General features: G+C 40.0%; 1 protein-coding gene across 8 annotated transcripts in view; it reads right to left on the bottom strand.

Moving 5' to 3' along the window:
- Window positions 1-7,291: 7,291 nt before the first annotated feature.
- The window catches only part of tcf7 (transcription factor 7), a 228,810-nt gene continuing 213,709 nt past the window's right edge, over window positions 7,292-22,392 (bottom strand). For 3 of the 8 annotated variants that reach the window (XM_073067143.1, XM_073067144.1, XM_073067148.1), the window contains 2 exons: window positions 21,076-21,148; window positions 7,292-10,609 (listed from right to left, as the gene is read on the bottom strand). In XM_073067143.1, coding sequence (XP_072923244.1) covers window positions 10,300-10,609; window positions 21,076-21,148 — 383 coding nt within the window. In that variant the 3' untranslated portion in view covers window positions 7,292-10,299. Of the gene's footprint in view, window positions 10,610-20,427; window positions 20,502-21,075; window positions 21,149-22,392 lie in introns of those variants that run through there. The other 5 variants (XM_073067145.1, XM_073067149.1, XM_073067146.1 and 2 more) reach the window with 5 other exon arrangements.

The following is a 22,392-nucleotide window of genomic DNA, read 5'->3' on the forward strand; positions in this document are numbered from 1 at the left end:
TCCTGGACCTGATGGAATGCACCCTCGGGTTCTGAAGGAAGTAGCTGGAGAGGTTGCGGAGGTATTAACAATGATTTTTCAAGAATCAATAGATCCTGGCATTGTACCAGCAGAATGGAAAATTGCAAATGCTACTCCGCTATTTAAGAAGGGTGGGAGGCAGCAGAAAGGAAACTATAGACCTGTTAGGCTGACATCAGTGGTTGGGAAGCTGTTGGAATCGATTGTTAGGGATGAGATCACAGAGTACCTGGAGGCACATGACAAGATGGGCCAAAGCCAGCATGGTTTCCTGAAAGGAAAATCCTGCCTGACTAACCTACTGCAATTCACTGAGGAAATTACAAGCAGGGTAGACAAAGGAGGTCAGTAGACATGGTGTACTTGGAGTTTCAGAAGGCCTTTGACAAGGTGCCGCACATGAGGCTGCTAAACAAGATAAGAGCCCATGGAATTACAGGGAAGTTACTAGCGTGGGTGGAGCATTGGCTGATCGGCAGAAAACAAACAGTGGGAACAAAGGGATCCTATTCTGGCTGGCTGCCGGTTACCAGTGGAGTTCCACAGGGGATGGTGCTGGGACTGCTGCTTTTTACAATGTATGTCAATGATTTGGACTCTGGGATTAATGGATTTGTGGCTAAATTTGCCAGTGATACAAAGATAGATGGAGGAGTGGGTAGTGTTGAGGAAACGGAGAGCCTGCAGAGAGACTTAGATAGTTTAGGGGAATGGGCAAAGAAGTGGCAAATGAAATACAATGTTGGAATATAGACAATAAACAATAGGTGCAGAAGTAGACCATTCGGCCCTTCGAGCCTGCACCGCCATTTTGAGATCATGGCTGATCAATTACTATCAATACCCGGTTCCTGCCTTGTCCCCATATCCCTTGATTCCCCTATCCATAAGATACCTATCTAGCTCCTTCTTGAAAGCATCCAGAGAATTGGCCTCCACTACCTTCTGAGGCAGTGCATTCCAGACCCCCACAACTCTCTGGGAGAAGAAGTTTTTCCTTAACTCTGTCCTAAATGACCTACCCCCTATTCTCAAACCATGCCCTCTGGTACTGGACTCTCCCAGCATCTGGAACATATTTCCTGCCTCTATCTTGTCCAATCCCTTAATAATCTTATATGTTTCAATCAGATCCCCTCTCAATCTCCTTAATTCCAGCGTGTACAAGCCCAGTCTCTCTAACCTCTCTGCGTAAGACAGTCCAGACATCCCAGGAATTAACCCTGTGAATCTACGCTGCACTTCCTCTACAGCCAGGATGTCCTTCCTTAACCCTGGAGACCAAAACTGTACACAATACTCCAGGTGTGGTCTCACCAGGGCTCTGTACAAATGCAAGAGGATTTCCTTGCTCTTGTACTCAATTCCCTTTGTAATAAAGGCCAACATTCCATTAGCCTTCTTCACTGCCTGCTGCACTTGCTCATTCACCTTCAGTGACTGATGAACAAGGTCTCCGAGATCCCTTTGTATTTCTCCCTTACCCAACTCTACACTGTTCAGATAATAATCTGCCTTCCTGTTCTTACTCCCAAAGTGGATAACCTCACACTTATTCACATTAAACGCCATCTGCCAAGTATCTGCCCACTCACCCAGCCTATCCAAGTCACCCTGAATTCTCCTAACATCTGCATCACATGTCACACTGCCACCCAGCTTAGTATCATCAGCAAATTTGCTGATGTTATTTTCTATGCCTTCATCCAAATCGTTAACGTAAATGGTAAACAGCTGTGGTCCCAATACCGAGCCCTGTGGCACCCCACTAGTCACCACCTGCCATTCCGAGAAACACCCATTCACCGCTACCCTTTGCTTTCTATCTGCCAACCAGTTTTCTATCCATGTCAATGCCTTCTCCCCGATGCCCTGAGCTTTGATTTTACCCACCAATCTTCTATGTGGGACCTTATCAAATGCCTTCTGAAAATCGAGGTACACTACATCCACTGGATCTCCCCTGTATAACTTCCTGGTTACATCCTCGAAAAACTCCAACAGATTAGTCAAGCATGATTTACCCTTGGTAAATCCATGCTGGCTCGGCCCAATCCTATCACTGCTATCTAGATATGCCACTATTTCATCCTTAATAATGGACTCTAGCATCTTTCCCACCACCGATGTCAGGCTGACAGATCGATAGTTCTCTGTTTTCTCCCTCCCTCCTTTCTTAAAAAGTGGGATAACATTAGCCATTCTCCAATCCTCAGGGACTGATCCTGAATCTAAGGAACATTGGAAAATGATTACCAATGCATCCGCAATTTCCAGGGCCATGTATGGTCATGCACTTTGGTGGAAAAAATAAACGGGCAGACTACTATTTAGATGGGGAGAGAATTCAAACTACAGAGATGCAAAGGGACTTGGGAGTCCTTGTGCAGGATACCCTAAAGGTTAACCTCCAGGTTGAGTTGGTGGTGAAGAAGGCGAATGCAATGTTGGCATTCATTTCTAGAGGTATAGAATATAAGAGCAGGGATGTGATGTTGAGAATCTATAAGGCACTCGTGAGACCACACTTGGAATATTGTGTGTCTTTTTGGGCTCCTTATTTTAGAAAGGACATACTGACATTGGAGAGGGTTCAGAGAAGATCCTCAAGAATGATTCCAGGAATGAAAAAGTTACCGTATGAGGAACATCTGGCAGCTCTGGGGCTGTATTCCCTGGAGTTCAAGAGAATGAGGGGAGATCTCATAGATCCGGGCATGACTTCAGGATTGAAGAATGACCTTTAGAACAGAGATTCAGAAAAATTACTTTAGAGAGTGTTAAATCTGTGGAATTTGTTGCCATGAATTCCAGGCTGTGGAGGCTAAATCATTGGGTGTATTTAAGGCAGAGATAGATAGGTTCTTGATTAGCCAGGGCATCAAAGGGTATAGGGAGAAGGCAGGGGAGTGGGGATGACTGGAAGAATTGGATCAGCCCATGATTGAATGGTGGAGCAGACTCGATGGGCCACATGGCCTACTTCTGCTCCTTTATCTTATTGGCTTATGGTCTTCATTCTTGGAATCATCCTTTTGAACCTCCTCTGGACTCTCTCCAATAACAACACATCCTTTCTGAGATATGAGGCCCAAAACTGTTGACAATATTCCAAGTGTGGCCTGACTAGTGCCTTATAAAGGCTCAGCATCAACCCTTGCTTTTATATTCTATCCCCCTTGAAATAAATGCCAATATTTCATTTGCTTTCTTTACCACAGACTCAACCTGTAAATTAACCTTCTGGGAGTCTTGCATGAGGGCTCCTAAGACCCTTTGCACCTCTGAATTTTCTCCCCATTTAGATAACAGTCTGCAATATTGTTCCTTTTACCAAAATACATTATCATCCATTTCCCAACACTGTATTCCATCTGCAACTTTTTTACCCATTCTTCCAAGTTGTCCAAGTCCGGCTGCAATCACATTGCTTCCTCAGCACTACCTGCCCCTCACCTAACTTTGTATCAAACGCAAGCTTTGCCACAAAGCTATCAATTCCATTATCCAAATCATTGATAAACAATGTGAAAAGTAGTGGTCCCAATACCGGCCCCTGAGGAACACCACTAGTCACTGGCAGTTAACCCCTTTATTCCCATTTGCTGCCTCCTGCCTGCCAGCCATTTGTCTATCTAAGCCAGAGTCTCTCCTGTAACACCATAGGATTTTACCTTGTAAAACATCCTCATGTGTGGCACCTTATCAAATGCCTTGTCAAAATCTTTATCAAACACCTTATCAAAATCCAAGTGAATGACATCCACTACTTCTCCTTTGTTCACCGTGCTTATTATGTCCTTGGAAAAACTCTAACAGATTTATCAGGCAAGATTTCCCTTTACAGAAACCATGCTAACCTTGACTTATTTTATCATTACTCTCCAAGTACTCTGAAACCTCATCTTTAATAATGGACTCCAACAGTTTCCCAACCACTGAGATTAGGCTGCCTGGCCTATAATTTCCTTTCTTTTGCCTTCCTCCCTTCTTAAAGAGTGGAGTGACATTTGCAATTTTCCAGTCCTCTGGGACCGTGCCAGAATCAAGTGATTCTTGAACGATCATGATGAATTCATCCACTGTTTCTTCAGCTACCTCTCTCAGGACTCTAGGATGTAGTCCATCTGGTCCAGGAGATTTATCCTCCTTAAGACTTTTGAGTTTGTCAGCACTTTTTCCTTTGTAATAGCAATGGTACTCACTCCTGCTCCATGACACTCACTGGCTCACTGCTGTGTCTTCCACAGTGAAGTTCATCCACCACATTACTACCTCAACAGCAACATTGTCCAGTGGTCCAATATCAACTCTCACCTCCCTTTTACTCTTTATGTAAAATTTTAGTGTCCTGCTTTATATTTTTGGCTAGTTTGCCCTCATATTCGTCTTTTCCCATTATAGCTTTTTAGTTGCCTTCTGTTGGATTTTAAAAGCTTCCCAATCATCCAAATTCTCACTCACTTTTGCTACCTTATATTCCCATTCTTTGGCTTTTACTTCCCTGGTAAGCCACAGTTGCCTACCCTGCCATTTGAGAACTTCATCTGTGGGACATATCTATCCTGTGTCTAGTGAACTATTTCCAGAAACTTCAGCTATCTCTGCTCTGCTGTCATCCCTGCCAGTATCCCCTTCCAATCCTCCTGGGCAAGCTCCTCTCTCAATAAAGTGATTCTCTTTATTTCATACTTATGTATGTGACTTATGCTTCTCCCTCTCAAATTGCAGTATGAATTCAAACATATTATGATCACTGCCTCCTAAGGGTTCTTTTATGTTAAGCTCCCTAATAAGATCTGGGTTATTACACAATACCCAAACTAAGATAGCCTTTCTCTGAGCAGGCTCAACCACAAGCTGCTCTAAAAAACCATCTTGTAGGCATTTAGCAAATTCATTCTGTTGCGATCTGACACCAACCTGATGTTCCCAATCCCCATGCATATTAAAGTCCCCCATTACAATTGTGACATTACCCTTATTACATGTCTTTTCCAGCTCCCTTTACAATCTCAACCCCAAATCTTGGCTACTATTTGGAGGCCTAAACATGATTCCCATTATGTTTTTATTTACCCTTACAGTTTCTTAACTCCATCCACAAAGATACAACATTCTCTGTCCCTATGTCACCTCTTTCTAAAAATATAATTCCATCTCTTACCAACAGCGCCAGCAGGAGACAGAGAGGCATGTCAAATTGTGTGAGAACAACTTGCCTCAGTGTGGGCAAGACAAAAGAGATGATTTTGGAAGGCACAGGTCACCCTCTTTTCATTGCACATCAATAGCTCTGCTGTGGAGAGAGTGAAGAGCCCAAAGTTCCTTGGTGCACACATAATGGACGGCCTAACCTGGACCCACAACTCCACCTCATTAGTCAAGAAGGCGCAGCACCATCTACACTTTCTGAGGAGGTTGAAGTGTGCAAACTCCTGCTCGTCTTCTTACGGGGAAAAAAGCAGTTTACCCAGACCAAGTATATGATGTGGCCCTGCAAACTCCGGCAGCAAAGGTTTGGTGGGAATGTGGCACATGTGTTTTTGAGTGGCTAGAAAACTCCCTTTAAAAAGTGTTAGCTCCTCAATGAATTATGATTAATATTAGTATTTATTTGCATGTGGCTTGGGAAGTTCATGTTTTGGACAGAAGGTTATACATAGATTCAGCAGCAGATTCAGCCCTTGTTTGCACTTGAAAATCCTGGAAAAATGCATGGAATCCAATTTAGAATTGTTTGAGCTTGACCTGAGTTTCAGATAATCTGTAAAAGTTACCGCAGGTTATTGGGTTGCTGTGCGAGGAGGCACAGCATCAGGGGCTGAATGTGCACCACTTGGACTCTGCAGACTTTGACCTGAAAAAAAGCTTCAAGAGGAGTTCCCCACTATGCCAAATAAAAAAAACAATTCTTTTCAGAGCAAGGACTTAAATTGGAGAAGCACTTCAAAAGCACTGTGCAAGTTCTTCATGTGTTTAATGTTTATTGGGAACTGGGGGAGGACCTGCCCCGTGGCGAAGCACACCATGCGTTCTGTTTCCACAAGGAGGAAGATGTGGTGTGCATGCTCCATATGGATATTAAAAACTTCCACCTGGAGATATACAACGTCCTCACTCACAGCAACACTACTGGCATTCTCTGGGAGAAACAAAAGCATTACCTCTTTAGGATAGGCAACTAAGAGGGCTGAAGGGCCTGTATTGTGCTGTAGGTTTTCTGTGTTTCTATGTTAAGTACACATAAGTTCTTTTCCCTAAAGTTCCAATCCAGTTTGGCACAGATGCCAAATCCAATCATGCATTTGACTCGGATGAAATGTAGACACGTCACTCCAGGTCCACAGTGTATTTTCCTGCCAAATTGTCAGAATGAAGTCGTATATAAGTTGATTGATATATGCTTTTTTGAATGAAAAAGTGGGAGCAGGAGCAATCCATGTGGCCTTCCTGCTCTATCAATGAGCGCTGTCCCATTGTGTCTCAATATCCCAAATTTATTTGAGCCCAAAAGGCTGCTAATCTCCAATTTAGTATTACACAGTATGGAAATCAGTGACAAATTACTTTAGCTGATCAACTCAGCATGAAGAGATAAGACAATGAGTTCATACCCTGAGCCTCTCAAGGAATGAGGAAAAATGGCAATACCAGAAATGTTAGTAATTTTGAGCTGTAAGCCTGAGATGATTTTAAATGTAATTTATAATTGCAACAGTTCCAACCATTTTGGGTTCCATCTTCTTTCTCTCCTTATTTGGATCTGGTGCAGGTTGAGCACACAATAGGTACAAGGCATGGCATTAAGTGCAGCATCCAGGTAATCATGATTTTCTGCTGCTGGCTTTGAAATAGTATTTTAGTCTTTCCCAGGATACAAAGCCTCAGTAAGGCTTATGTGTGCTGCTTATTCTAATGGCTTCCTTGGTCACTTCAGAGTGTAAATCACACTGGTGCTACAAATATGAGAAAACGCAGAAAAAGATCAGAATGTGAGAAAAACTACTGTTGGCAGGAGATGAAGAGAAACGGAATTTGAAAGCAAAGGAGCGGCAACATAGCAAAATACAAAATAAACAAAACTTGGACTCCAAAGCTTAGCTTTGGAGCTATCTTGTGTGAATTGGCAGAGCCATATCACACTTTGTAAGCCTGGGAGAATTATCAATTCTCCTCAAACATTTTCCAAAACACATTTGCCAAAGATGAGAAATACGTAAAGAAATGAAGTGCAGAAATAAAACAACAGATCAATCCATGATGCACATTTTAGTTCAATCAAAATACCTCTTTTATTTTACTTCAACAAATAGTACAAGTTTTTAATAATTTGATCCCTTCCATTTACTTAAAATTTTTGGTTTTCTATCAACATGTGTGTTGCCTATATGTTAATGGCTCTTTGCTGGGACTGTAATTGTTGAAGGGTATGAGACAGCAGTATCTTTGAAAGCTGTTTTTTTACAAAAATGCAAACATGTCTTGTGTGAAGGAAGAAGAAACAGCTGACCTTTTTTTGATTTCTTGTCATGGAAGATGAAACTTAGTGGAAAATACTAAATAATATAGCTATTATAAAACCCTGTCTATTTCTACTTTTCATTTTAATTCCCTAAAAATATAACTCATAAAAATATTACATCAGCCTGAAATACACACACAAAAAAGCAGAAGCATCAAGTCTTATATTTATATTTTTTTTGTTTTTTTCTCTCAATTTTTTTATACAAATAGGCAAGAAAATTAAGTAATAACCATAAAACTAAGTGATTGACCATTTCAGGGGTTCATAAAGGTAACATCCAAGTCAAATATTGACCTCATTTATCTGTTTGACAGTATAAATGCTAATTTTGTTACTGCCTGATAGCAGACTTATAATAGCAATGAAAAGACCCTTCAACCAATGTAATACACATAGAAAGCAAATATTACCATTTAAAATAAATGTTTTCAGCTGCTGTACCTCAGACAAAAATATATTTATTGATTCATTTTTCTCTTCAAACTAGTGACACAGAAATGCCAACATATGGAAGGAGAGGAGGAAGGAGATGCACAAACGTTGGGTTTGGATCCAAATCTGTAGCTCTTGCATAAAACCTGCTACATTAAATGAGATCTAGCAGCTGCCACAGATCGTACATCAATTGATTATATGTTCCACTGTGATTGAGGAATTAAGTCATTACTTTGTTTTTATACTCTCTAAGGTGCAGGAGAGCAATACTGAAAAATGAAATTTTTTACTATACTGTCCACACCTTGTGTCAGAAAGAGGATACAGGATGAAGCTTTATCCATCCAATAATATGTCTTTGCCCTACTTCAAGACGCAATCCTTGTGAGGTAGCGGACACTTCCAAAATTTGGAGTAGTCTATCTTATGGCTTTTTGATTTAAACTTAGTTTAAATTCTGAACCTGTCAAATCTGGAGTTTTACTAACAGAAGGAGACTTCCCCAGATTCAGTCCTTGTGGGATCTCATGGCTCTGAGAGGGGAGTTTTTCAACACATTGGTTTCTGTTGACACCTCATCCCGATAGTAATACGACGATAATGATATAGGCCTCTGTCCACACTATTAGTTCCATTATAACTTCATCACGCAGTCTTGTTTGAAGTCGGTGACATTTAGTTTGATTTATTCTTGGCCCTGTGACCAGAACTGGTGACATCAGGGAGATTTTCTAAATAAGAGATTCCTCTGGACTCGTTAGTCACAAATGTGCAGATTAGTTGCCACCCCCCTTCCCCCCAGAGAGATTTAGCACAGTTCCCACTGCTGGTAAAATAATCTCCTGATCATTTCAGCCTAAAGTGAACAGGTAGTCAGTGCATTTGTAATCCTTCTCATTAGCAAACGTGTCTGGAGGAGAGAACAAACACTGAGCTGCTTTGAATACCATGTAAACCAGTATGGACTGCAAATGATTATGCTACTTTTCAAAATATTTGCACTTGAAAATAAGACATACTGTACCTTGTATGCCTGAATGTGTGAACGTCACCTAGTGGAATATGAGGGTGTTCTTCCAAGAATTGTGCCTGAATTATCAGGGACCTGCAACAGGCTTGTCTGAAGTGTGATTGTGATTCTTCTTCCTATTCTCCCTCTTATTGCAAGATCCTACCTCCATTCCTTATGGATTTTTCATGTTTGCCACATAACTATAATAGAGCAATTCCAATGTTTGAAAGGCGGGTATTTCGCTATGGCAGTGTTGTGCTCGGAAAGCTGTTAATTGTTATCTGTCCCCTATGTGACTCAGTTGCACTATGGACACTAATGTTAGTATGTGGATCTGAACACCGTATCAAATTTTCAACACCACACATTAAAATGCAATGAATATTAAATAAATCCGTTAGTATCAATATGTAGATTTGCATTTGTATACCTCGAACCCTGCCTTACCAAGATGGAGGAGAAAAAATGAGATAGTCTCTTCCGCTGTAATATCTAGAGCATGTTGTTATCTGTTGCCTTGATCAAAGGTGATATTTTCTCAAAGAAACAGGCATATCACAAGCATGTGTTGAGGATAGTTGGTGTATGTGGTAAAAAGCTAACCAACTTAAGTATCTGGAGGTGTCACCTTCAATGTTCATCCTTTCATAAAGGTTATCAAATAATAGGCCCTTTTTATAAAGAGAAAATGTTCCCAAATCAAGTTAAACATTACAACTTATCAGTCATTGCATTTGCATGATGATATGTAGTTAAACTTTGCTATTCTAACAATAAACAGGTTGTGTTTGTAATCCAATAAGTTGTAATCCTATTTCTGATTTTGGATATTTTGTTTGTAAAATATCCAAAATCAGAATAAACTTATAAATTCCAATTCAGAACAGCCTCGATTACTTAAAGTTGAGGAGGAAACAACTTATTCCGAATTATAATTATGTGAATGAGGAACATACACTGGCATATTGGTACACTCAGATATATACAGATGGATGATCACAAGAAGACTGACTGTATATTTGAATTGTTGAATTCCACCATGTAGTATAATCAAAACAAACACTGGTGGGAACACTTGAAATGACAATGAGTCATTCAATGCTATACATTGGAAAGTCTTGAAAGAGTTGAATCAGATTTTGTTTTGTGTCCTGAGAGCATGCTGAAGTTCAATGACAAGTTAGGAACACTTGTTCTTTGAATGTGCACTAGACTGGTTGGGCCTGGCCAAAGACACTGTGGAATCTCCATTTTTATGCATTAGGGTATTACTTGTTAATCAGTGATTGCAGTACGTCGGCCATTATCTTGGCATCATATGCTGACGGGGGATGTTCATTAAAGTACTACAATATTGTTGAGAATCCGATGTAGAGGGTATAGAGAGTCCCGTGAGATCTGTAGTAGGCTGGGGTTGATCAGAGTAAGGGGCTGGGTTTGGCTGCGTCTGTTGTGCTAAGTCTGTAGAATTAACAAGCTTGGCGGAAGTTTCTTCTGAAGGCTGGAGTGCACTGGGAGGAGAGGAAGGACTGTCCATCAGACTTCCATCTGAAGAAACTGGGCTGGTGCACCTGGCTTCTCCTTGCATGTACCGAATGCATTTCTTTTTCTTCCTGAGAACAGTGAGAAGAGTACATGTAAGTAAGCGTACAGTAGATTCACATCAAAGAAAAACTATCAAGACTGGTGTCTCAGAACATGAACGTTAACATCCAGTGCACAGGGCAACGACTAATGCCACAACATGTGAGTTTTACCTTAATTTTCTCAGTAAATGTGCTCCTACAATTAGCCAGTCCCTCCTAAAAGAGACATTTTAGGGCAAAGAAAGGGCAAGGGAGCGTAAGTCAGTTTCACCTACAGGACCTTGCTGCAGCTTCAGACTGAATTGCTGGAAATGTGGAAAGGGCTGTTTCCTTCCCAGTAATTCAATCTGTGGCAATGGGGGGAGGGGAAGGAATGACCTGAATAGAGTACAGTTGTTACCTTAGATGTGTGGCACTTGGTGTTAAAATAATGACAAAAAAGCTAAGGAAACTGGGATTGTTAAAATTGAAGGCTTGAAAATTCCAAGGAGGCACACAATGGTGAAAGGTTTACTTGATCAAATGGCGTTCCTTTTCTTAAAATCATCTTCCTCGCTTCCCAATGGCAGGCATTTCTTTGTACAACATACAGACAGGAAATCTGATTTCAGACTCTAATATTAGATGTGGAGCAGTTTTTGAAAATAGCCCTTGGAGAGTGATTTACCATCCCGGTTTTTCCCATTTAGATTGGCTTTGGCCAAAATACAGCTTTTGGGATTAGCAAGCTGTTTCCATGCCTAGTGAAGTGTGTGAGGGAGAGGAAAAACTGTATCCCACCATACTCCTCTTACAAGTTTCAACCACAATTTTTTTGCCTGATCACATGACTACTACTTTTTGGTTTATTGTGGGATTTCAGTACTGGTATATGTAGAGCTCAGCATTTGAGGGGCATACTCCTCATGATAAACTTTAGATTCAGAACTATTTAAAATTAATAATTCATGGTGAGAATAGAAGGTAGATCTAAAACAGCACTATTTGATTATTGTTACATATTTGAAATTTATATTTTTGATCTTTTTTCTTGCTTTCCACAAAATGAGCTATTCCATTGCTTGAATAGGAACAGTTTTTGCTATTTATTAATGCTTCCAGAATTCCTGATTTACGTTCAAGGACATTGATGCTCCCGGTTTTCTAAAGCTGCAGGTCTCAACTCAAACTGAGAGTGAGCTCAACTCGTTGTTGCCTGTAATTTAAATAATTACAGGCAGCAACAAGTCTATTCAGAAGTGAGTTTTGATTTGAAACCATTATATTTAATCCTGTGTCTCATGAATTAAATGCCTTGATGTCAATGTTAGAAGCCCACCATCTTCTGCAACACAGTGAACTTCCATACTTTTTTTATAAAGCCACAACTCAGAACACAATCACTGAACCAAGTGAGTATTTGTGCACCCCCCGGGCCCCTTTATATCAGAAATCAAACACATTCTTGTGATGTCTCTGAGTGAGTCAGTGAATATAAGTCTCATTTTGCCTCAGTGGTGAACAGATGTTGTCATACTGGTGACGTCAGCGTGAACTGGAAAATCATTGTAGTCCATTTGCAGTCCGTAGTGAAAGAAAACAGACATCTCTATCTAGGCTGGATTTCAGCCCAGCTCCTGGGATGAAAAGAAATGCTTCCTCTCAATCTAGCTTGAAATCAACGTAAGTATATATTTGAAAATAAATGGGAGGGTACTTAAAGTCACACTTAACTTGAAGTAAACTTTTGAATGATTTTCTAAGATACAGTACTTTTCACAATCGACGTATCTCGTACAAATGAAATAGTACAATAAAATACTAACAATATAGCTACCAAAGGTTATAACATTATAAAAATGGAGCCATAGTTTACACAAAAGATTGACATAATGGAGAACGCTGGATATAGCCACCTTGATATCTGCTAATCTCAGGAAGCAGGATTTTAACACTCAAAGATTATGTCTGTTTTTAATATAGGATGCAATCAAACATTAAAAATGTGAAGAGATTTGAACGTAACATGCTAATGATGGGAGGATAATTGAATGCTTTTCTGAAATATTGAAGCATACTGCGAAGGATTTGGGTTTGAAGATGCTGATGGTGGTGGCTTCAATGTTTCCAGGCCCGTATACATGAAGGAATGATGCCAGCATGCTGATCAAAGACAATTAAGCCATGCTCTGACTAAATGACATGACAATATCCATACTCTAGAATTAATATATTAATTCAATGTATCAGAAGCTGCTTTCATCCATGGAGCCCTTATCCTGAGTCATGACCCTTGGAGGGAGTGGAGGAAATGCAGAAATAAACAAATCTAAGCATCCAGGGATTCCAAAAGGGGTCTCTGTATTCAAAAAGTGGTGAGAACGTGGAACTTGTTACCACAGGAAGGATATAAAAACTGACCAGGAATGAGACACAAGATGGAATCTAATGAAAGAATTCTGACTGATCGAATCTGGGTTGGCAGATATAAGAGAAGGGACACTGCACTTGGAGGTTTGTCAGGAAGGTTGGGCCCCTTATCTAAGAAAGGGCGTGCTGGCATTGGAGAAGGTTCAGAGGAGGTTTGTGAGAATGATCCCGGGATGAAAGGGCTATCACACGAGGAGCGTTTATTGACTTCGGGCCTATACTCGCAGCAGTTTAGAGGAATGGTGGCGGGGGGGGGGGGGGGGAATCTCATTAAAACATCGAATGTTGAAAGGCCTAGAATGAGTTGATATGGAGAGGATATTTCCTGTAGTGGGGGAGTCTAGACCAAAAGGCACAGCCTCAGAATAGAGGGATGTCCCTGTAGAAAAGAAATAAGAAGGAATTCCATCAGCCAGAAAGTGGTGAATGTGTGGAATTCATTACCACAGATAGCTGTGGAGCCAAGGTATTGGGTATATTTAAAGTGGAGGGTGATAGATTCTGCATTTATAAGGGTGTAAAAGGATACGGGGAGAAGGCAGGAGAATGGGGTTGAGAGGGATAATAAATCAGTCATGCTGGAATGGCAGAGCAGACTCGATGGGCCAAATGGCCTAGTTCTGCACCTATGTCTTATGGCCTAAGTCAGAATGCAATTGGTATCATAAAGTACTATACGCTACTAGTCCAAAGAATCAATGGATCAATTGTTTATGAGATGTTAAAGAATTTCCTACTAGCAATTATAAAGATGTTCTTGGTCTCACAGGTATTATTAGTCCTGTTTTGTGGTAGCAGGGTGAAGCTGCTGTACTTGATGACTGTGATGACAAAATGAGTATGAAACGCCATGGATTTCAGAAGTGGAAGTTTATCAAGATTAATAGAGCATCAGTATATACACTCATTCCCCAAGTCAGAACGTTCAGTTCAGTTCAGTTCTCATTTTAGAAGCATGTATATATATCAGAACTGACAGTTCAGCAGAGTACTAGATTGCATAGCTGTCAGAGATATCATCTTTTGGAGCCCCTAATCTGTTCTCACAGAGGTTGCAAGGAAATTCTGTGTGGCTATTCAGAAGTAGAGCTGATAAGTTATTTCTGCTGACTGCCAGTATTTATCCTTCAGTCAACATTACTAAACAAGCAGATTTTTTTTGTGTGGTCATTATTTGTGGGAGATTCGTGCCAATAAATTTCAGTTCACATTTTAAAAACACTAAATTGTCAAAAGCGTCCTTAAGATTATTTTAATGCTGCATTTGGTTATTGGGAAATTCCAGGCCCAGCACATTTTCTGTTGGTGGTTAACATGTTCCCAAAGATTCCGCAGTAAGCTTGAGTTAATTGAATAAAATATGTGTTAGCATCATTCAGCCACCAATAAGAGGCTTCCAATTTTAAGTTCTTTTTCTGCTTCATTTTCCTCTGAACTTCTCTGGAGCAAACTCGAAACCCTAATTAATATCATATCCTAAAATTGCTATCTTATTTTCACTTTACTTTGGTCTTTGACTTAATGTACCTTTCTGAGTTGTACACTAGAAGTATTTGCATTGCAAAGCTTTGTTTTTTGTTAGTTTAAAACTGCAAAGTTTGAAACCAACAAACTCTAGCTTGCCTTATTTATGAAATGGCAGATTGAAAAAAACTTTGTTTCAAGTTTAAGTTTAAATTAATAGCAGCTCACTTGTCAATGATGGGTCTCATATGCACATGGCATGTAAAGTTATGCATAACGCTAAACATGGTGTACTGCTACAACATCACAATTCACTGTACTTTCCACTTGGAACTGCATTTCAGAGACAGAAATGTGCTGGTGGTACCAGAATTACCACCCAGTGCTGAAATTCTACATATAGGAATATGCTTCAAGATTTCTGAAAGGACTTGAACTTTCAAACACTTAAAATATTGCATGTTCTCAGTCACTTGTGCATATTTTCCGCAGTGGTGACTCTATAGTTGCTTGTACTCCAAAAATTTTCATTCTACGGGGATAAATTTTGAAAGCAACATTATTACATTGGGTGTACAATGCAGGCAACTCTTAGTATTTTGTTACTGAAATCGAAAAAAAAACTATTAATGCAATCCCAATCACATATTGCAATCACAAACCCTACCTACAATCTCCATTTGTCCCCAACAATTATCTGAAGGCTGACAAGATAGTTCACATTTTGCCAAAGTTCCATTGTGGGTCTCATTTCTGTTTCACATTAGGATCACCAGATTCCACCGCTTTGAAAATCTCCCTCCCTTCACTTACGTCTGACATGTCTATTCAGAGAAATCTTGGCCAATATCTATCATGTTATTCTCTGAGGCCATCCAGAACTATTCAGCACTTTCCGTCTTTGCTGGTTCCTGATTAAATATTGCACTAAATCATGTGATGAAGTTCCTCCAATGTTGCATCATTTCCATTCCCTACCATCTCCTCCACCCTTTCATCCTTTGGGAAATCCAAATTCCTTCAATTATGGGCCACAGCACATCTCTAAATCTGTTTGCTCCACCACATGCAGCTGTAGCTTCAGCTTGAACTTCTCCTCAAGTAGACACCTATAACCCCCTTCCCCACCTACCCCATTGTTCTTTCTTTCTCTGACACTCCTTTACATCTACGCCATATTTATAACAAATTGCTCTTTGATAGGCAAATGTTGTGTGACTGACCTAACCAAGCAGCTTTTGGTTAATCTCACGCATGGCTTGCATTAATTGGTTTGAGAATGTCCTTATGATGTACTTTAGACTGTTTTTGATCCTTAAAATTGCTTTGTTATTGGAAATGGGAATTCCTAGTGGTGTAGTGTGTCCCTTGAATAATTTGAATGCTACAACAGTACATTTTTGCCTAGTTTAAAGATCACTGACAATCATAAATTGCCAAATATTATAAGTTAATACAGCACTGAACTGTAGTAAGAGCTCAATCATCCCATTGCAGTGTTTATGTCTTCTCTCACCCCTCTTTATTTCCACCCAACACCATAACTTTTCCTCCCTCTTGTACTTGTATAGATCAACTCATCCTTGTAGTAACAAGCAACACACACAAGAGTACAGTCGATAATTTGGGCTGAAGGGTCTCAGCACAAAGCGTCCACTGTTTACTCTTTTCCACAGAGCCTGGCCTGGCCTGCTGAGTTCCTCCAGCATTATGTGTGTGTGGCTTGGATTTCCGGCATCTGCAGGTTTCCTCTTGCTTGTAGTGATGAGTTCCACATTCAAGTCCCTCTGGGTTAAGAAGTTCTTCCTGAAATCTTTCTTTGAATTATTAGTGACTCTTCCTTTTTATAGCTCTTACTTTCAATCTTGCACTCATGATAATACCTAGCCTTTCAAATCTTTAATCACTCCTACCTTCTCTCTTCTACAGAGAATTTATAATCAATCATCGACAGTCATATAGAGAATAGATCAGAAGCTAGCAGCAGATCCCCTTCTTTTGAATATATTGGTGACAGCATCAAATCTTTATACCAAACCAGCCCATTCGCAGTCATTTCATTTTCTCTTGCAAACTTATCAATAACCACATTTAATGAAGTCATGGTCGCAATTAAGATTGCTGTGACCTTTTAAAAGCTGGTGATGCAAACTGAAGTAGAGTTCTGCCATTTTTTGGGCACCTAACTGTGGTGCAAATTATCCGTGCAGTGAATAGTAGCCTGCGTCATGTTGAGACAATCACTGCTGAGTCATATACAGGCTTCAAGCAATTACTTTCCAAGATCATCAGGAAAAGGAAGTTTAACAATGACCTTTTTAACCCTGATTTGAGGTCTCTGATAACAATTACAGGACCCACTCTTGTCCTGATTGAACTCGTCTACTTTTACCAGGGCCACTGCTCAGCACATTTAGCCTTTGGTCTGAACTGTGATCAAGAATACATTGGCTTGTATTACCTTGCTGTGCGATTACTGCTTTCTTCAGAAGTGGTATGAAATCTTTTTGCATTCCTAATTACACTGTACAAGTGTCTTCTTGCTTTGAAGATGCGGTTATCTGACTGAAACAGCTGTATTTCATTATAACTATCAATGGTTCGGAAAAGAAATGAATTGCGAATTCGAATTCACAGATAACAGCAGGATAGGATGCACAAAATTTTACTTTGAGAGAAGCTGCAAAAGGTTACATGCAATCAAGTGACTGGTGAAAGTGAATAGAATCAATGTGGAGAATTGTGAAGCTATCTCACTTACACTCAAGAAAGGCAATTCAGAATGTGACATTAGAATTTGTAGTGGAATGATTTTGGTCCACAAATGATTAAAAGTTAGTACACGGCACAAACAAAAAAATCACTAAACTTAAATTAATTTTACAAGGCTTGCAATACAAAAGCAAGGAGTAAAGTTATAGACAAGCTATCAGACTCCTCAATACCCAGAGCCTGGACAGACACCTTACTGCCCTATTGTCTTGTTTATAAGTTATTGTAATGCCTGCACTGTTTTGTGCACTTTATGCAGTCCTGGGTAGGTCTGTAGTCTAGTGTAGTTTTTTTCTGTGTTGTTTTTTACGTAGCTCAGTTTAGTTTTTGTAAAAAAATGTCTCATTTTTACTATGTACTGTACCAGCAGTTATGGTCAAAATGACAATAAAAAGTGACTTGACTTGAAGAGAAAATCTGCAGATGCTGGAAATCCAAGCAACACACACAAAATGCTGGAGGAACTCAGCAGGCCAAGCAGCATCTGTGGAAAAGAGTACTGTCAATGTATTGGGCCAAGCCAAAATTTTGACTGTACTCTTTTCCTTAGGTGCTGCCTGGTCTGCTGAGTTCCTCCAGCATTTTGTGAGTGTTGTTTGAAGTGAAGCTGTAGTTCAATGTGACACGACGGACCAAATTTGATTCCGAGCAATCAATTTGGTTTTGGACTCAATACTTTGGGAAGGTGTGCAAGGTGCCTTATTGCAAATGGAAATCAATCCAGGTAAGTGTGAAGAAATGTATTTAGGGAAGTGTGACAAGCCGAGAGAGTATGTAATAAATGCCAAGATTCTGACTGTCACAGAGTCATAAACACAAGAGATTCTGCCAATGCAACACAACAGAGCAACAGACACAAAATGCTGGAGGAACTCAGCAGGTCAGGCAACATCCACAGAAAGGAATGAACAGTTGACACTTTGGGCCGAGACCTTTCATCAGGTCTACATAGAGTCATCATATTTGGAGATCAGAGGAACCTAAGAGAGAGTATGGCCAACAAATCATGGGATAGAATACTAGCTGAAGCAGAGAATATTAAAGCAGAGAGATGAAAATTCTACACAACCTAAGTCAGATGACTCCTCACCTACAGTGAATGTATAGTTCTGTCCATCACATTACGAGAAGGCGGGATTGCACTGGAGAGATTCATGGGGACGTTGCCAGGACTGGAAAATTTTGGCATGAAGAAAGATAGGTTATTCTGGGCTTGTATGGAACTGAGAAGGCTGAGGAAAGGCAAAATTGAATTGTATCATGTATGAACCAGATAGATGGAGTTATTAGGAAGGTGGTCAAAAGAAGTGGACTTAGATTTGAAGTAACTGGTAGGATAAACAGAGGGGAGATGTAGGAATTTTTCTTTCACCCAGAGTGTTATTAGGGTCTGGAACTCCGGGTCTATGATAGTGGTAGGGACAGAAACCCTCATCATCTTGAAACATTACTGGTCCGTACACTTGAAAAAATGGGTTCTTTAGACTTTAGACCCAATATTCCTTCTCAACCACAGCAAGTTCAATAGAATGATTGACTTCATTCCAGGTCCTAAATTTTCCATGATTCTATGATAATCTCGGGGCTGGATATTGCACGGCTCCACCAGATTGATAGGAGTTTGGTAGTACAGATAAAAACTCTGTTAGCAGAGGAATCAAGAACATAGGAGAAGAATCTTAGAACCTGTTATTTTAGGATTTGAGTCGAGCAGCAAAGATGTCTGACTGCAATTATTCAAGGCCTTTGTGCAAATTTATCTGGAGTATGTCTTCACTTCTGGTCTCCTTACCTAAAGCAGGATATAACTATCATGGAGAAAGTGCAACAAACATCCTGCCCTGCCAGGAGAAACCACGCATCAGATCATTCCCTCCTGCTGAGGGGCTTGGGACCTGAGATCGCAGTCACAGGGAAAGGGAGGAGGGGGAAGGCACCAAGGGTCGATTTGAGGAGGAACCTCCTCAGTCAGGTGAGTGGGGGGTGGATCTGGAGTGCTGTGGAGACTCAGCCTTTGAAGACAAGACGTAAAAACAGATAGATTCCTGAATATTATAGGAATGTAAGGAAAAGGGGATACAGCAGGAAACCGACTCCACGGTAGACAATTCATATGGCCAGTGGCCCAATGTGCACCTAATTCATATGTCGTTATGAAATCAGGAAGCAATTTTATTTACAGAGGACAGAGAAAAACCTCTCCCAAATAGCTGTGGTTACTGAAATTTAAAAATGAATAGAGTTGAGATACAAATCCTTAAGGATCTAATTAAATGTGGAATTGGCTTCAGGTGTTGGCTGTCTTATTGCTGTTCCTTGGTAACATCGTCACTATGTCACTGGCTAGAGTTCTCTGAAAATCTGCCGATCAGGTTTCAGCTAAAATCGCAGTGAGCACAGGGAAAGTCAACACCAGCCCCATCTCGAATCTCAGAAGTAACCTCATCACATCACCCACAACAGCCTATGCAACTGCACTAAATGACCACAAAAACATTTCTGATACGAATTCAGCCTCACATCGCGAATATTCAACAACTCGTTAAGGATATCTCGCTTATACCTTTTTGAGCTAAATAAGAAAAGAATACAACCGATACCTGGGATGATAAAAAGATGAATGTGATGTATAGTATTTCATCCAGAGTTACATATATCTTCTGTCCCACACAAGACTCATTTATCTTTCTGCTTCACTGTTGCTGCAATTATTTTTTTTTGTGAAGATAGAGTTATATTTCATGTGGAGCTGTTTTAAGAGTGCTAAACACAGTCCTCACATGTTCACTTCATAATTTTTATTAAAGAATTGTTATTTTAATTACAAAGGCTGATTTTCCCTTCCATTTTCACACCACTTCTGGCTCCAAGCTGAGACTGTCTACAGTTACATTAAAGGGAATCGTCTTCATGCAGAAGTCTGGCATACCTTTTATTTTCCATGTCTATTTGCAAGAAAAGTTGTGGTGACAAAAGTCATTACGTTACTTGTGTGTAATGTCACTGCGATGAAAATGTGAGGTAGTGCTACTGCCCTTTTGTTACTACTCCCACCTTAGCAGAAACAGATGTGCCAGATTCTTTCTCCATAAAGATGACCTCCTTTGTGGAAGCCCCTTCTGAACAGGTAAGAAAAGTTTGGTCAAAAAATTGTAATAAAAAAAAACACAAGCAGGTTAAAGATAGAGTAATTGTGGGTACCTGCAGGAGAGGCACCGCATCTATTGCAGATCAAGCTCGAACAATGGGCGACACATCATTGTGGTGTTTGCATCTGTTAGTGTGAAGTAAACAAAGACAACAATGGAGGAACATGTTTTGTTATATTAAAAAAATGGAGTTAGTATGCAATTCTACTGAGCTGGAAAAGCATCAGCAGGCTCCACACAGAATATCCAAACAGAAAGGAACATGTGGTTTTAAAGCGGTTGTCTTTTGCTCTTTGTGTTGTAGGCTTTTCTTTTTGATTACACTCAAAAGCTATCAAAAATCTCACTGCACAGCTTTCGAACAAGAGACTCTGTCCTAAAGTAGTTTCCAATCACCCCAATGTGCAAGAATTCCATTGAGATCATAAATCAGTTTTAAGACCATATATCAAGATGGCGGCAATTCTGTGATACTGTGGTTCTGGGCTCTTCTGAAGATAACTTGGCTAGAAGTGGTGCAGCAGTGTTACAGATGTGCGAGATTAACATCATCCCAAAGCCCAGGCAAACTCAAAGCCAGCAAGGAGGAAGACCATTGTTGCCTCTTTGCAACATTGGCACAGCTTGATATCTGCAAGTCCTACAAGTTTGAACACAGAGGCACTTGGTGACAAGACCGTTAGGCTACAAGATACACACCTGCAAGGGCCACACCAGTCTGTCCGTTGGTCAAGGCCAAAGCGTGCCCGGCATTTCTTAGGAGAGCTTGGATCTGAACAAAAACAAACAAAAGAAACAAAAAAAAAAGCAAAATATATGGCAAGGACGGGCAGGGAAGACATGAAAGTAAAAAAAAAAGAGTAAAGAAAAGCAATAGGGGTTATAGCAACTGTTACAATCATTTCACAGACTGTTATTTGACACTACAAAGAGTCAATTTGAAGGCTGTTTTAGTAAGCAAAACATTTTACCGAGAAGTAGATCGTATGTACCATTTATTGCATGTAAAGTTGCTGATTTAAATAAATACAACAGTTTTACAGAATGAGATTTAAATAAGAGCACAAGCAAAAAAATTGGCGCTTGCAAACAAAAAGCGGCAGGACTCAGACAGAGCAAAGTTACAATTAGGAGAGCTCATTCAAAGCTGAAGCACGTCACAAGAAATGTGAAGATTAATTCTGTAGGTTTCCAACCCTTTCCTTCTACCCATCTCCACCAATCTCTCAAAACAAAACTATCTCAGGCTTGATTGCTAGTCTGTTGAATTAGATGATTCCAGTTGGGGGCAATAACAGCAATATTACAATTTGACTGAATGTTCAGAAAAGGAAATTATTAATTCAGGTATCTAGATTCAGTGACTCCAATGTGGACATCAGGGAGAGTGAAGTCAATGGTAACCCAAATACCAACTCCTTACCTGGGTTTGAACCATTGCTTTGGCATTGCAATGTTTGTAAGTCACTTATTTTGAGAATAGGCATAATACGAGGGAAAAATATTCTAATGAAATTGAGAGTTGTTTCTTACAAAATCGAGTTCTAATAGGAAAAATGGAGATCTCCTTCAAAAAAGTGAAAGAAGTCCTTGCTGCAATCTTAGAGACAGTGAAATTATTTAGAAAACCTGAATGATCGACTTTCCAAGTATTTCACTACCATACTAACACTAATGAGAACATTCAACATCTTAAAACATCTTGGAATGAAAGGATAGTTTGCACATGCAAGCTCATTCTGAGTGGAAAATTTGCACATGCAGCTTAACCGTGTAGAGAGAGAAGTCTATAAGACTGAAAATTAAATAGCAATGGGAGCCAAACCACAAATACCAAAGAAGCCAAACACAACTGCTTCACTTTTTGAAGTGCTATTTTCTGTATTGATCAATTCCTCACCATCAAATTTTGATCAATGATTATGGAGAGTTATGTGATATTAGATTAAAAAGCAGATTCAAATATGTTACTTAAAAAATCTTTCTTTAATAAAACTGGGGCTTATTGGAATGAGG

Source organism: Hemitrygon akajei, chromosome 15 (genome assembly GCF_048418815.1).
Source record: "Hemitrygon akajei chromosome 15, sHemAka1.3, whole genome shotgun sequence".
NCBI classification, from domain to species: domain Eukaryota; kingdom Metazoa; phylum Chordata; class Chondrichthyes; order Myliobatiformes; family Dasyatidae; genus Hemitrygon; species Hemitrygon akajei.